Genomic DNA, 17,303 nt, shown 5'->3' on the forward strand with positions numbered 1-17,303 from the left:
TTAAGAGATTAAGTAGTTCACCATGCAATTAATATTGCAAACAAGGGAAAGGACACAAATAGTTCCTATGAATCTCTTATTTCTGCCCGAGACTACTATATTAGAGATCTCTTTTCGATTATTATCAACAATTGTTGCAAATGTCATCACCCATAAGATCAAAATGACGGTAGCAGCAGTCCCCGAAACAAGGCTCACTTCAACAACCGATAATATACTTGATAGTAACAATATATGTAATACTGAATAAATGGTGTTGTCAACGGGGTGGCTTTTTGTAATATCATATAGGTATGCTTGAAATAGAAAAACAAAAACGATGAGAATGATCGTGATGAAAGTGTCATATTCTGCCATGAATTTACCACCAAATGATGATATCTTTAGTGCTGGAAACATAATCAATATCAAGCATAATACCATTGACTTGATGGCAACTTTCTCAAACCTCTCTTTGTCGCTAACCATGTACCTATACATATTTACATATGTTCATGAGATTATATATATACTATGAAGTACGGATACCGGACACGATACGGACACCGACACCTTTAATAATTTGAGAAAATCACATAATTCAGTGTAATTACATGTGTCGGTGTTGTGTCGATGTCAGACATGACACATACGTGTCCGATACCAAGACAGCCTGATCATAGAAGTGTTCGGACTTCATTTGGGTTGCAGAAATTAAATGCCAAAAAAAAAAAGAGTCGTAGTGTGGAATTGCGTGATGGTAAATTAAAGAGAAAAAATACCTTGGGGCAAGTGGATTAGAGGATTCATATTCTTCCAGGCTTTCTTCACTATAACAATAACAATGTATGTATATTTCATGAGATAGACATTTATATATAGCTTTCTCGAATTGCATAGAGATTAAAAGAGAAAGAACATTAAAGGGATGATGTAGTACCTTAGATTAATTGAGTGATATGACTTATTAGATTCTTCCATTCTTTGTTAGCACAAGAGTATATTATAGAGAGATTTAGTGAATAAGCTGTGTGCCCTAACTAACATCACATATATCTGCCATTAAAAAACATAATAATACCAACGTGTTCAATATTGATTTGACTTTTTCTTTTACATGTGTTAATTTATTTTGACTTGGTTTGGGTGATTTGAAAATATTATTATTTGTCTCCACCCCAAAAAAAAAAAAACTTTGATGATTTATTTAAGAAAATTATTCCTTTATGTATGCCTTTTTTAGACGTTAAAACTATGTACTAGACTAAATGGATTTTGTTGTAAAAAATAATAATTTAAAAACTAGACAAGATGTGTCCTTCCTACCCTTTTTATCGAAAGATTTTGTTGGATACTTTTTCCCAACTTGGCTTTTTTCTTAACTGCTTGTATACTTCCTTTGTGTGGCATTGCCTTTGATCTAGCCATTTGGAACCAATAATTTTCTTTCCCTTATAACCACAACCAAAATGGAGAAAATAAAGCATTTCTTCTAGCCACCAAGGATCCATCAAGGGTAGTCTTGCTTTCACCAAATTTATACCTATAAAAATGGACTAAATGGTTGGTAAATGGACTATTTTTTTTAGATAATTATAGACTAAATTAGTCCTTAAAGTTGTAATTGTCAGTCATTGCAAATAGATAAATACATCCCCTAATTTGTAACACACCAATCATTTTAACCTTTTCGTCAACTTATTCCGTTAAAGATTATAAGCTAGAAGCTAAATGCATATGTGTCGTAATACACCACATCATATTGACCATTTTGCCTGAAATTATTTATGGCCTCTTTTTACTATATTTAAAGTATGCATGTACTAATTTGTCTATACGTAGAAAAAAATTGAGAAAGCCAAAAAATATATATTCACAAAGTCATTCATCGCACAAAATGTGTCATGAATAAGGAAAAGTACCATAATATCCAATTCAAAGAGAACATGTGTTAGGCTCAATCTTGATGATTTGATGGGATTGTGTTAGGTTCAATCACAAATTTTAAAATGATGAGCTTCCTTTACAATATGTTGAAACATATGTTATCAGGTTTCCATTATCAGGTCACCTACCATTTATATCCAAACCAAATAATGTTGGGCGTGAGAGTGTGTGTTAAGAGTGTGTTAAGCCCCCTCAAGGTGGTTTCGTGACATTGTGTTAGGCCCAACCAAAAATATGCATAAGAGACTCTCCATGATTCATTGGACAACCTACGTACTATCATATTTTCGCCCAAAAATTATAGACGTATTAAGAAGAGTCTCACATTAAATTAGATATTATGTCAACCCGTGTTTATAAGATGTGTTGGACCCAACATATATCTTAAGATTTTTACCTATGTTTGGATCAAGGTTGGGAGTGGTATTCTCACGTCCCAATGTTTCACGATCGTGGTATTTGCAAAGCTTCAAATTGAAAGTCAATAAACGTAGGATGGTGCCATGCATACAAACACATAATATATCCACGAATTCTTTTAAGGGTTGCTCTCGTATTCAAATAATGTTGCCCATTATAGTTATAGACATTACGTTACCCTTTATAGTTACTGAAGTTGTCCTTTTTATTGAATATCTGAAGAAAGTAAGGTAGCAACTAGCAACTATTGTCCTTTAATAAAATTTTTACCAATTTTTCATCTATTTATAAAAACCAGAAAATTCATTGAAGCATCTTGCAGCATATGATATAAGAATGACGACCTTATATACAATGACAGCCTTCCTATCAAATAGATTAGATGTTGCTTATATCTCAAGTTCTTTATAATCAATTAAAATTTGGTTTAGTGTAATCAACTTATTTCAAGTATACTACGTTACTCACTATATAGATAATTTTAAGTTGGTAGGGATACTACGTTACTCACTATAGATAATTTTAAGTTGGTAGGGCAATATCATAAACAACAAATGTTTATATTAAAAGATAAATGCTAACTTGTGCCCTGACCCATATTAAAAATAAACTACTAGAAAATTTAAATAACCACAGAAATTATATTTGGAAAATAATGAAATTGATCAATGAATTTGACGTCATTAATACTTAGCGATGTAACTAGAGTTGAAATTTGATTTTTTTTCACACTTTTTTTGTGAAGTGCCTAGTGGCTAGAATTCACCTTTTAAGGTGAATAAATGAGGTGTTCAGAGTTCGAACTCCAACCCCTGAATATAACAATACATTGTTTCTGGCAACTGAGTTATGCTCACGAATACTCCTTTTTTAACCCTTTAGAAGACAAAAATAGTTTTCAATGATTTATCTCTCACACCATCATATGTTTACATAAATAAAACATTCATTAATTTTTTTTGGAGACTACACTTAATTTTTATTTAAAAAAAAATGAAATTATGCAATGATAAAATGTTAGCGTCAAAGATCTAAAAAGAAAGAGAATCATCGATATTAGATGGCAAAAAAAAAAAAACGATTCACATGACGCCAAATTAAATCACAACAATTCTATTTTTATTGTTAAATTCAACAACAATGATTTGTTCTAAGAAAATTTCAGCAGTGATTAACAACAACAATTAATGTGTGTACCCGTCGACACTATAATTAACTTATTTTTTGGAATTTATAATCACAAAATATTTTTTGTATTAACTTCCGATTCCGCATCTTAGAGAAAAAAAGTCTACTAATTTTGAGTTCGATAGAGAGTCAAGTAAAACCTAAACAAGTGTTCCATCCAAAAATTAGCCACTTTAATTCAATTGCTTAATTGTGCAAATGCAATTTTTTGACGACTAAACAGTTATTCTTCCGTTGTAACATAACAATGCTTTGTTTTTTATATATAAAACTTAATTGATTGACGACATTGCAAAACGTGTTAATTGTCAAAATTGAAAAGTGGTGAACGTACAAAATTAGGCGTTCACAATTATCCATTTTTAGTTATGTCTTTTATAAGAGGGCACCCATTATTGTGCGATAAATAGTGAGATTTATGCTTTAATTTATCCTAAAAAAAACCTCAAATAACAAATAAGTACTTAATCTATACTATATATAAAATATATAAAGAAAGTGGATTGTTTTGTGCTGCCTTTTTCTCCTTCTAATTATTTCCTTAAGCAAATTTGACCATAAAGATGTTATTTTGTTGGTGGCATTAAAAAAGAGATTTATATTATATTTGCTATATTGTTGGTATCATTAAAAAATAAAAGTATAGTTTGTTACAATATAAATGTACAAAATATTTTATTATTTTTTTAAGGAAAAAGTATAAAATATTTATGGGTTAATTAAGTTTTGGGTCTTGTTAACGAGTTCCCCTAAGGCACTCTTTAAGCATTCTAAATTAAGAAATTATTTTTTTAAAAAGTCAAATAGTTCAATTTTCAATGCATTTTAGTCCCTTAAGTTTTTAGTCCCTACAAAATAAAATCACACTTTTTAGTCCCTGTGACATTTTCCTTAAGCATTTTAGGGACAAAAAATATTGATGGAAATTTTTGACAGGGGCTAAAAATGATGTTGGAAAAAATTTATAAGGACTAAAAATGCTGATGGAAAATTTTATAGGGACTAAAAAGTGTGATTTTATTTTGTAGGGACTAGAAACAAAATTCTGAATATATTACAGGGATCATTTACTTAATTAACCCAATATTTATTATCTATACATATAATTTTAATCAAAATCAAATTAATTTTAATCAAAATATCATAAAAACTATTGTTCGTAATTTATACGCATTAGCGCAAGAAGAAGAGTGGACAGATCGTACTCGTCTAAACGTTGGTTATTATAAAGATGGTTTATAAAAAATAAAAAAAAAAGTTATACAAGTAACATAATTGTAATTTGGAGATAATTTAAATGTTTGAGAGATGAAAATTTCGGTAAAAGAAAAAATAACTAAAATTGATCAAATTTTTTTTAAAAAAAAGTACTAATATTTAATTCATTTAATATATTACCGTTTGAACTAGATGCCATATATTATTGATCTCATACAAACACACAAGTTTTGATGCATAACTACATTTTCATCTAAATGACAATTTGGATATTTGTGTCATGATTTGTGATTAAGTTTTAATTTGTATATAAGAAAAAGAATCAATTTTTCTTATATAAAAATTAAAACTTTTTCTCTGACCTCTCTCTATCTTAAGCACTGTTGTTCCTCCCTTCTATCCAAACCAGTCGGCCAGATGTAGATCTCTGGCAGTGGTGGTGCGACGAGACTTCGTCTCCGCACCACCTTCTTCGCCCCCCGCTCTTGGGTTGTTCACCAAATGCGCGTTTTTCTGCATTTTTTTCCGGTCCATTTCTTGCCCGCGTTCTCTCCAATCTGTTCTAGATTTGTTTTATTCATGGATTGCGGTGGTGATAGGGTGGTGGTGGTGAGCTGTTGCTGTTTCCGGCTTCTGTTCCAGATCTGTTACGGTGGTTCAGCATAGATCGGTTTGGTGGCGGTGTTTCACAAAAGTGTTCATGGAGATTTTTCACTAGAAGGAAGCGGGTTTATTCACCATGTCAACTCTAAGCCTCTTCTTGTTTTTGGTGGTGTTGTTTGTCACGCTAGCATATTATTACTTGCAAGTATTACTTGCTAGTATTACTTGCTACAAGACTCCTTTGTTTGGGATTCAAGGAGAGCAAAGAGGTACAAGGCATAGTGACTTCAATGAATGTTTGCTTTTTGTGATAGTTGCTGGTGGTTACATGGGATTCATGTATGGATGGGTTGCTTTGGGAGGGTAAGTGAGAGTATTGGTTTTGCTTGTGGGTGTTTGTGTTGTGGAGGTGTGGTTTTGCATCGGGGTTTTGTGGGGGTTGTAATGGTGTGGTTTGGATGGGGTGGTCGTGGATAATTTTGGACTCGGATTTGGTGTCAGAACGCTTTGTGGACGGGAGCCGTTAAGAGGGGGTGGTAGGTGTTGTTTAGGTAAGGAGGTGGGTGTGTTTGTTGTTGGTGTTTTCTTTTGTGGGCCGCCTCTGTTATTCGGGTCCATATCCGCCGTCGCTAGCTCTTGTTCGTTTTGGGTTGTTTTTGTGTTACGGGTGCTTTGAGTGTGCGTGTCCTTCGAGCTGAGCCTCTTCCTTTTTGAATTGATTTATGTTTGCACCACCGTAAATCATGTCGTGTGCCTTACAATTTGCGGGTTGGATTCTGGTGGGCCGGTTAAATTTGCTTCGAGATCGGAAGTTGGTGTCTAGTTGCAATCTTGTTTGGCTTGTTATGGTGTTTCTCTGGTGGACCGTGGGTAAGGGGTGCCCCTTCAGATTTGGTTGTGAAGACTAGTGGGCTGATCACTTTTGATTCGAGATCGGGAGTTAGTTCTTTCATTCAAGTTTTGTTTTGGGCTTATTTTGGTGTTCTTTCGGTGGACCAGAGGTTGAGAGGTGGCGGAAGCTGAATGATCTTTTCAATAGGACATTTTCGGATGTGGCTCAGCTATGGTAATAAGGACAAGGTGTTTGAATTAGAGGGGTGTTTCTTTTTGGGTGAGTAGAGGCGAAGGGTGGTTATGGATATCGTTTTTCAGTGGTTGTTTTGTGATGGAGGTTGTTTTAGGTGGTGAAGTTAATTTTGGTGGGTGATGTCCTCATGGGTGTTGAAGGTGTGGTTTGATTAGGGGTTGTGTGTAAGGGTGTCTTTTATGGTGTTTAATTTGGGTGTTCCGCCTATATACGGCGCCTTTAACTTGTAGTCTCTGAATCACTGTTCGTCTTGAGTAGAGGTTTGGTTTTTAATAAAATTTGCTGTTTCAAAAAAAAAAAATTAAAAATGCAAAGCTCATGATGTTAGTATCATGCATAAGCAATCAACATACATGAAAATATTTTCTTGTTAACGAACATTTTTTCGTGAGATTTGTCATGTAATTTATCCCAAGACAAATTAACAAAATCAATATATACTTTTTTTTAAAGAATAAGGATAAAAAAATTATACGAATAGTATATTTAAAATTTGGAGATAATTTGAATGTTTGATAGATGAAAAGTTTAGTATGAGTAGAAATAACTAAAATTGATAAAAGAATAATAAAGTTTAGTCTCTTCATTCTATATTACCGTTTGAATTGGATGACATATATATGATAAAAGAACACACATGTTAGGTGATAGAAGCTAAAAATACATGGATACATATTTTATTGATCCCATAAGAAGACATGAGTAAGGATCAAGAAATATGTATCTTATTGATCTCATAAACACACAAGTTTTGTTACATAACTATATTCTTATCTAGATGACAATCTGGATATTTGTGTCATTGTATAATTGATGATTAAGTTATTATTTTCAAAACTAACTAGTTACAAACCCGTGCTTCGCACGGGGGTTCAGTAACATATTTGACAAAATATTATATTGGAAGGATAGATTGCGAAATGACAGATAATTATAAACCATAATATAATATTTAGAGTACTCTTGCATTACGGATTACAAAATTAAATCTTCAAAATGGCTTGATCACGAGTAACAAATGAAAACATATTTAGTCAGCGGTAGAAACACTTTTCCAGTAATAATTGATATCTATCTATAAACCAATGAAAACCCTATTACCAAAGCTACCTGATTATATCATTTTGACTTTCAGCTTCAACATATATAAATCCTTTCACATGATCTACAACAAAGGCAGATATTAACTGCAATTTAGTATCCAATTCTTTCAGGTGAACAAACTTCTGCATCAGACAGATAGCTGAAAGCCTCTCTACCTACTTTATATCATTTTGTGTTTTAGCTTCAACGTATATAAATCTTTTCACATGATCTACAACAAATGTCAATTGATACCCATGGGTACGGATAATATGATACATGTCCCCGCCCCGTTGGATAAATATGATACTCGTGCCCGCCCCGTATCCTCGTGGGTACCCACTATACGGATACCCGTGGGTATTGAGGTATCCATGGGTACCCATGGAGTTTTGAATTTATTTATTTTTTGGTACAAATAATAACTTTTTTAATTACCAAAAAACTTCAACTTTTAAACATCCATACATAATCCACTCAAAATTTCATAAATCATACATAATTCATAGAAAATTCATGATTCTTATATAATCTATATGTTTTATGATGTGAATGAAGTGGAAACGGTGAACTTAATAAGTTGAATTAAAAAAATTTAAAATAAAAATAGGTTATTATTGAGGATTTTTAGGTGGGCGGTAAAATTTTCTTCAAAAAGGTACCAACTTTAAGTAATTAGATATGATATATATTAGTAATTTACTTAATTTATTATCGGGTATGGGTACCCGTGGGTATGGATATAATCCAATTCGTGTCTGTGTCCATATAATAATGGGTAGTCAAATACCCATTTATTATACCCGTGGATACCTGTTTAGCTACCCGCTCCATACCTGTGACGGATTTTACCCACGGGTACCCATGGGCATGGGTATTTTTGCCACCCCTAGCAAAGGCAGATATTAACTGCAATTTAGTACCACGTATATAAATCCTTTCACATGATCTACAACAAAGGTAGATATTAACTGCAATTTAGTATTCAGTCCTTTCAGGTGAACAAACTTCTGAATCAGATAGATAGTTGAATGCCTCTCTACTTGATTTATATCATTTTGCCTTTCAGTTTCAACGTATATAAATCATTTCACATGATCTATAGCAAAGGCAGATATTAACTGCAATTTAGTATCGAGTCCTTTCATGTGAATTATAGGCACTTTTAAAAAAATTATTTTAAAGGAGAGATGTTCAAATTACGGAATATTACCATTCTTCGTAAATTTGAGAATGAAGGTCGCATAATCCAAATATTTGTGATGCATGGTCTAAGGCATGGGGTTCAGTAACGTATTTTGTAAAAAAATTGTTCCGAAGGAAAAATGAACAATTAATGAATATTGCACAAAAATTATAAATCTTTATTAAAATATTTATTAAAGCTTTATCAAGAGCGGGAAAACATCATAAATTACATATTAGTTAAAATTTTAAAAGTGAGCGCTACTGTCATAGAGTTAGTAAAAAGGGATTAACACCAATATTTACATGACACAAAATGAACGAAAGAAACACATTAAACTCTTTAGCGTCTTGTGTAGGAATTTGGTTATTAATAATTTGACCGTTAAAAAATAAAAAATCTCTTTGACGTCAAAAAAGTAATATCAGCTGAGCAATATTCAGTCTCTTCACATATGCTTAGTAATATTCAGTCTGGAAGATTACATTGAAAGGATAGATGGTAAAAATATAAACCTTAAAAACCATGAACCATCAACTTAGTTTTAAATAGTTAAAAATAAAAAATTGTAAAATAGTTAAAAGTTTTTAAAAATATAAAAATTGGAAAATAGTTAAAAAAATTGGTGAGGTAGCACTCAACCAAGCAACACTAAAAAAATTACATGCATTAGCGTAACAAAAAAACAGACAGACGGACATAAAATATTACTCTAAACGTTAATGTGTGTATATATTCACGAGGTTGAAGAAAGGAGATAAAAATATTTGGGATCATTAAATGACAGCGTGAATAAAAATATTTGTGAGATTGTGATGATTAAACGATATTGAAATTAAATATATAAGTGATAAAAAGATAATAAAATTCCTTTGAAAAAAAGGTAATAAAATTAAATGGAACCTCCTTAAAAAATTAATGGAACGGTTAAAAAAAATAAAGTTAAATGGAAGAAAAAAACATATTGAAATATAATATTAAAAAATAAAGAAAAGGTTCCCATCGTGAGTTGAAAAGAGGTGCTTGTGAAATAAATTGTCGAGAATTAGTTTTTTAAAGTAACATTCAACAGCTTCTGGTCAAAGCTTATTCCATTCAATTTTATGCATTCAAAAAAAGTACTTTTTTGGTAAGTACTTAATTGATATTGTATTCGGCCTAACTTTTCCTTAAAAATGTAGAGAAGTTTGAAAAAAGTCGGGTCAAACGATACCTTAATCTCTCACAACGGCAATGTAGAAGCAACTGAATTTGGGAGGAAAAATTGAAAAATAGTTAAAAATATAAAAATTGGAAAATAATTAAAAGTTATTAAAAATATAAAAATTAGAAAATAATTAAAAAATTTTGGTTAGGGGCAAAAATGGAAATTCAAATGCCAACCCTAAAAAAAAAACCTTCCAATAATTAATTTACCAAAATGCCCCTCCTGGGGGTAAAATGGTAAATTCAATGGACATTTATTTTCATATTAGTTATAGAAAAATATATTATCCTTTTCTATATAAAAAATGATTTTTAAAAATTCAAAACTCATGATGTTAGTTCTATAAGCAACAAAGTTGTCTCTATAATATGCACAATGCACAAAATACTCACACAGATGAAAATATTTTTTTGGTACGATCACATGATACGTGATAGCCACAAAAGAAACTATCTCAAGATGATTGCTCTTTAGGTATTCCGTAATTGCTCTTATCTATCCATTAAACCGAAGTTAATTGTCATTCGACACTTCTACGCATTACAAGTAAATGTTCAAAGGCAATGAGAGAAATATTGAAAAATTAAATAGTAACTTACATATTAGAAATATATTAACATGGATATAAACTGTAATTTAATCAAAGTTCTAACATAAAAGTTCATTAAAAACGAAGTATGGTACACAGTAAAACGGATATAAAGATTACTTCTAACATATAAAATACACAGTAAAGCGGATGGTACATGCAGTAAGAAGAAAATATGTCTAAAACATTCTCTTATTGAGGCTTTGATTGTGAGGAAAACATCCCATCGTGAGTAGTTGTTTTCTTTGGCAAAGAAGAAAATAAACAAACAAAAATTTATGCACCTTTCTCAGATAAAAATGTTAGGATTAAAATGTGTTTTGTTGTTATAGAAGACATTTTGTTTTAAAAAATAAAATAAGATAGAAGGAATAAAATTTCTCTTTAAAATTATTAGGAATAAAATGACTCTTGATTTTTTCACATGACATGTAGGCATCATAGTGGATAAAAAAGTTCCACATAAGCAAAAAAACTAATTTTTAAATAATAGTTTGCTTCAAGGACTTAAATGTCTCAATTTATTGTAGAGGATCAAAATGAGTATTTTTTATTGTGAGGGACTAATTTGGGTCTCAAATTTTTTTTAAGGGACCATTTTTGGGTCTTCACTCTTATTTTATTTCATTAATAACAATATCTTCCATACATGTAGGAACTCCAATAAAGATAAGAAAACTAACTAAAGATATGGTCAAAGTTTTAAATAACAAGCTCAGTCGTGCTTGCGTTAAGGTTGTTACAATTTTTTTGTTACGGATGATGCATTATAGATTACGGTTGTGGCGGTGTAAGTTAATTGCAACACTGCATAAATATTATTAAAATTATACTATCATATAATGTATAATAACTTCAATTAAACTTCCTTAAATTAAACACTTTTTTCATATGGTATAAGATGGTTAAAATAAATATAATAATTACAACTTCACAATAGTGTTAAAAAAAATTACAACTCCACAACACTGCACAACATGAAAATAAGGGACAAAGAAATATGAAACACGGTTGGATCACCATTATCTGTCTTTCTATATTTTTTTTCCTTAATAAGGAAGTTATGTTTTTCGCTTCCATAATGATGTGTCACATTTGTAACGGAGTTTTGTGGTCGTATCGGCATTTTGTCATGGTCGTAACGAGAGTTTTGCTGTGATTTTTATTCTCACTATGAAAAAAACGGTAACAGTGACTACCTATATCTTTTATGTGACGACCGTATAGGATCCTTCACGAAAATAGGACCCTTCACTTCTAGCACTCTTGAAGCTATCCTCCACCCTTTTCCAGTCTAGTTCAAATGTCAAATTATTGATATGAAACTTTTAAAGCAATTGTATGTCATACAAAAGACATAGTGCTTCTCCTTCAACGACGTTGATAAGTAGTGAATCCCATTTCATCTTGGCCAGCACAAAGCTACCTTAATTATTACGAATTCATGTTCCTAGCCCTACCCTATTTTGAGCACTCAAGAAAGAGGCGTCAATATTACACTTATAAAACTCGTAACTTGGTTTTTTTCCATCTTCTACTAACATGTGGCTGATCCTAGCATTTTGCCATCTTGTTAGCAAGTATGTGCCATACTTCCAAATACAAACATTTTCTTTGTTTCCAAATCGACCAAAGAGTACAGGAACTTAACACCAGCAGAACTTCAAACATATTGACAACAATAGTGCTGTCAACACTCATGACTTGTGCAACCAGCACATCATCTCCTCCTAAGAGGCGTAAAAGACTCACTTCGTCATCGTCATCAAAGTTACCTTCATCTCACCATCACCATGAGCACCCATAAGCACCTGAACATTCCAGCGTAAGGAATACAAAAATCTTCAAGATTTTTTTTTCCAAAACACTCTAAATATTGTGGGTTCTTGGACATGTTTGTGCCAGCTAAATCGTCAAACTACGAAGTTGCAAAACACAATTTTTGTCCTCATAGTCTCGTCTTCGAAAGCAGAAACCACATTAAATATATAAATAAATAAATAAATAATGAATATATATTAATTTCAAAACTAATTGGTAGGGTATAAAGAATTTTTTTATGTATAGTTTGGTGAACTAAAAAACGAATGTTTAATTAAAAAACATTCTTGATGTGTTAGTACCTTATGTGGAGAAGAAACAAAATACAAAAATAATTTTTCTTTCAATATCTTTGAGAGTTTGGTTTAATGGTAAAAAAGTAAGTCTTGAACCAAAGGTCTTCTCTACTTTATAATGAGGCACCTTAAAAATTTTCCATCAAAAAGTAAAAATTTCAATATATATATATATATATATATATACATACATATATTAAAAAAAAACTAATTGAATTTATTGAATCAACAACATATGTCGAAATAATTTTCGGAAAAGAAAAAAAAACTTATGTTGATAACCCAATTCTTGACCTCAAGAATTTTCTTCAAAACTTCACTTTGAAATTTGAATCACATTTATACAAGCAATTCTATGTGTCCCTTCTCAATGTTTTTCTCCCACCTTGACCTTGTTAGCAACAAATTTGATTTTTCTCTAAATGAACTATGATACTAAACAACATGGAAATTTTAACAGCTTGCTCCATTTGATTTCTTTCATTCCCTAGGTTCTTAATATTGAGGGCATGTCATATGATCTTTGCTATTAACAACATTGCCAAACTAATGCCCAAATCCAATTTTCCTTTGCACAAATTTCACATTATTGAGCCTTAGGTTAATGTTAAGCAATTGGTGTTTCTTCTCTCTCAGAATTTATCTCACTATACATAGCTTTTGACCTTGATGCTCTTGATTGTCTTGATGAAGATTTAGGAGATGAAGTTGACTTTGGCTTCTTCCTTCTTGGCTTCTTAGGAACATGATGAGTAACCCCAGCTGATGGAATATTGCCTTGGTACATGACTGGTTTTGGTTGGCTTCCTGTTGGATCTTCAAAATCTATTCAAAGGTTTAAGATATCGTTAAGAAGTGCTACTACATTGAACCAAACAATAAACATATATGTAGCAGCGACAACTTAGAGTGAGATTAAATTTACAACGAGACGGGAGTTGAGTAGCTCAACTAGTTTGAAATAAAGATTAATTAATAGGGTTTCAAATTTCTTGTAAATGAAAAATATATAACACCTAATTATAAATCAATAGATGTTGTAATAATTAATAATAAGCATCCCCAAACCGGCTTTGAAAAACATTGAAGGAAAACATAAAAATGGGATAAAGTGGTGTAGGTAGCAAGAAAAATCATTGAGGCCCAAAATTAATAAGCGATGTTAAATTGCATGTTTTAGGCCCAAAATTAATAATATTAACCGTTAATTGCTTTTTTTCCTCACCAAACAAACAAATTATTGATTAATGCATTACACTAAAATCATTTAGTACTAAAGACCTTTTCTCAAGTTAAACGTTGTTTTTTTTTAAGAAGTTAAATTAGCCCACTCAAATTGACACCGTAGAGAATCGAATCTAAGACCTCAAGGAGGAGCACACTCTCAAGTCCCAAGCCAATGCCACCAGATCAACCCAAGTGGGTTTTAAGTTAAACGTAGTTATTAGAGTTCGAACTCAGACTCCTTCATTCATGTGTGCGTGAATTTTCAATAACTATTATCATTTCGACTATCCGTAGAAGAAATGTTTTCCAAAAAGTGGAATATTCTATCCAACTATAACACCCCAACCAAAAATAACTACCCCTGAATTTAATATAGTCAAAGCCACTTTGTTGGTTAAAAAAATCTTGGTCTCTAACTTGGTCCACTAAAAAGGGTATTAAAGTGTAAAACATGAGCTAGGAGATTCCCTTCCTAATGAGTAAGTTTACTCGTGACAGAAGTGCCAAACTCTTACCATGGGGGCAAAGAATCTATATGCTGTTCTTTTGTTTTAGAAAGCCTCACAAGTTTACCTCGTTGAAATTAAAGTGACAATAATAACAGAATAAAAAAGTGACAATTCTAAAAATAATAATAATCAAATAAGCATTCCCTTACTACTAGGTTATATTGTTCAAGCTTGGGAGACTACAAGGTTTCACATGAATGAAGAAAACATGACATCAAAGAATTTTCATGCTTAGTCTTTGAAATTGTTTCTAAGTGTTTAAGCCTTTGTAACGGTCTTTTTTGTCTGACAAAACTCACTTACACGTATCTTTATTACAGGTTCGAACATGTATCCTTATTATCACATCAAATTTCTCTCATATTAACATACGAGTTACGGGACAAACATTTCTATTGGCTTAGAGTACTCAACATATTATTTCAAGAGTTTAAATTAAACATGTAAGATTGATATTATACAAATAAAAAAAAGGTTATTTCTTAAATTAAAAAAGCATACCTTGATTGGACCTAGATGTGGAGACAGTCAATTGATTGGAATCTTTTCGTTCACTTAAGCTACCAATTGATGTTGAAAAATCAGGTGCCGTTTTAAATCCATTCATCTGCAAACTCAGCAAAAAGAATAAACAAAATGATGAAACATTTAATCTAATTTAATATATAGTTGCAAAATTAAGATATAAATACATACCCAACTGGGTCCATTTCCATTGGGACCATCCCATCCAATGTGAGCCACATGTTTAACATCTGTTGGATGCCCAATTTCTATCTCCCTCTCCTTCACAACTACAACACCCAAAAAATACTAAATTAAATAAAATTTACAACAAAATTAGAGAGTAAATATTTAAATTTTCTTCTAATTCCCTAATTGCTAAATTTAATGGTGAAATTAGAGAAAAAATTCATTTTTTTTTCTAAATTTTTTGTCATTGATTTAATATTTTCTAGCGATAGAAAAGATAAAAAAAAATAAAAAATTAAAAAAAATAGAAATTGGAAAATTAATATATTGGAGTTGTACCAAAGGATAGATAAATTACCAAAAATTTGGGATATGTACTTGAAACTTTTGTAGATCCCTTTAATCGTCATGTTGAAATCACAAACCCAAGCTCAATATGGTTGCCTATAAGAATGTCAAAATGTAGAAGCAAAAATCCTAATTTCAATGCTTTTGGTTCCTGTCACAATATGAATATGCATGATTAAACCTTCGTTATAAAAAAAAAATAATAATAATTAAATATTGTACACAATTATGAATTCAATAAAATGGCTGATGTGTTCAATGCATGTGATTTAAGATGAACCTTTCTTATATTAGTCTATAATATATGAATGATTGAAGATTGGTATTTGATTACAAGAATACAAAGATCATTAATTCATTTGTTGTCATATTAATACGGAGATTAAGAAAATTGTTAAGGGTAAACATGATTAGAGAAAAAATAAAACAATAGGAGTACCTTTGAAGAGAATTAAGATGTTGAAGGAGCTATAAAAAACATTGAAATGAGGATGATGATTTTTCCTTCAAATCCAGAAGCCATTGCTTTTGGATCCATTTGTCATCATTGTGAAACTTCTTTTGATATAGGGAATGCTATTGATCACACATGCAAAAGCCTTTGTTTAGTTTCCTTTTTTCTTATAATTTCATGTAGGGAAGTATCAAAATGGCATAAGAAATTGAGTTTCAAATGCAAAATCTAAAATGAATGAAAGAATACAAGAGAAGGGTTTGTTTCTAAGGAGAGAAGGAGGGGGAGAAAAGAATTGAAGGGATCCACGAAAATATGAAAAACTATTGAATAAAGAGTGAGAGAAGAGAGAGAATGCAATTTAGAATGCCAAGTGTGGTACTAATTAATTGAATTAATAATAGTACAAAAAAAATGCGATATTTAAACAAAACAAAAAATTGATAACGCTAGGGAAACCGTATAAAAATACTACAAATATAATTGTTAATTTCATTGAAAGAAAGAAAATATAATTAAACTGACACTTGTATAAAAATATCGTGGAAGATAATTTTTTAGTTGTCAAAATAACTTTTCTGTTGAACTTATTTATCTCTCATTGATAAGATAGTGAAGTCAACACTAATAATAGATTGGACCAAATAGTAATGAATTTGAGTCTCTTAAACATGTTGTCAGAGGTTCGATCATGACTCATGCGAATGAAAAATATCCGATTAGAAGGAAAGAACAAACATTGTGTGTCCCACATATTATTCGATTGAGATTAATTACTGTTTAACGATCGTGAAAACTTCGTACGAATATCATAGTCTTCCACAAGTTCTCCACCTTGTGAAATCTACCTATAAAATGGTCTCATTAATCGATTATTTTTGTCTATCTCTTATGTGTGTGTATCCATGTTATTGTGGTGTTTGGTAGTTTGTGCGACATAAGCGCGGGTCATGATTTTTGTCTGTTCATCATCAAAAAAGTTGGTCCTTATCTTGTTACTTGTACTGCACTTTCCCAATGTGTAGATATATACTAGTTTTTTCAATTAACACATGAGTAAGCCACTAGATTAATTTCTGATTTCGTAGGAAGCTATCAAATAAATTTATGATTTTATGAATATTTTAAAAAGATATTTAATTCTGTCAAATTTTACTCATGCTAGTACTATAAAAGTATTTTAGATACTAATTAGATAGTATGTGAGTAAACGTAACTTAAGAATCAAATTGATAGTAAGTTGTTAAAACATAATTCATGGTAAATGGTTACACATATGGATCAACTTAACAATTTAATAGAATCAAAGATATTTTCGAAGTAGTCATAATCTCATTGATTTATTTGAGAGTTTCCTACAAAGTTGGAGACTAATTTTGGGTTTACTCGTATACATAAATCGGGTATTCTTCCGATCAAATGTGAAAATTAATCTCTTAAGTCGAGTT

The 17,303-nt window shown here is 31.1% G+C and overlaps 1 protein-coding gene and 1 long non-coding RNA gene across 2 annotated transcripts; both read right to left on the reverse strand.

Moving 5' to 3' along the window:
- LOC146912380 (uncharacterized) lies at positions 1-1,000 on the reverse strand. Its single transcript, XR_015014440.1, has 3 exons — positions 920-1,000; positions 762-809; positions 1-472 (listed from the first exon to the last, which is right to left on the reverse strand). It is a non-coding gene; the product is annotated as an uncharacterized LOC146912380 (long non-coding RNA).
- An 11,926-nt stretch (positions 1,001-12,926) lies between these two features.
- Positions 12,927-16,251, reverse strand: LOC146912381 (CRIB domain-containing protein RIC11-like). The gene is made up of 5 exons (XM_085720463.1): positions 15,841-16,251; positions 15,412-15,552; positions 15,057-15,154; positions 14,862-14,967; positions 12,927-13,449 (listed from the first exon to the last, which is right to left on the reverse strand). Exons 2-5 carry the CDS (start codon positions 15,461-15,463, stop codon positions 13,232-13,234), a joined length of 474 nt encoding a protein of 157 aa, XP_085576589.1. The 5' UTR covers positions 15,464-15,552; positions 15,841-16,251; the 3' UTR covers positions 12,927-13,231.
- Between the last annotated feature and the right edge of the window lie 1,052 nt (positions 16,252-17,303).

Source organism: Medicago sativa, chromosome 6 (genome assembly GCF_051527215.1).
Source record: "Medicago sativa cultivar Bolivia chromosome 6, Bolivia_mono, whole genome shotgun sequence".
Lineage (NCBI taxonomy): Eukaryota > Viridiplantae > Streptophyta > Magnoliopsida > Fabales > Fabaceae > Medicago > Medicago sativa.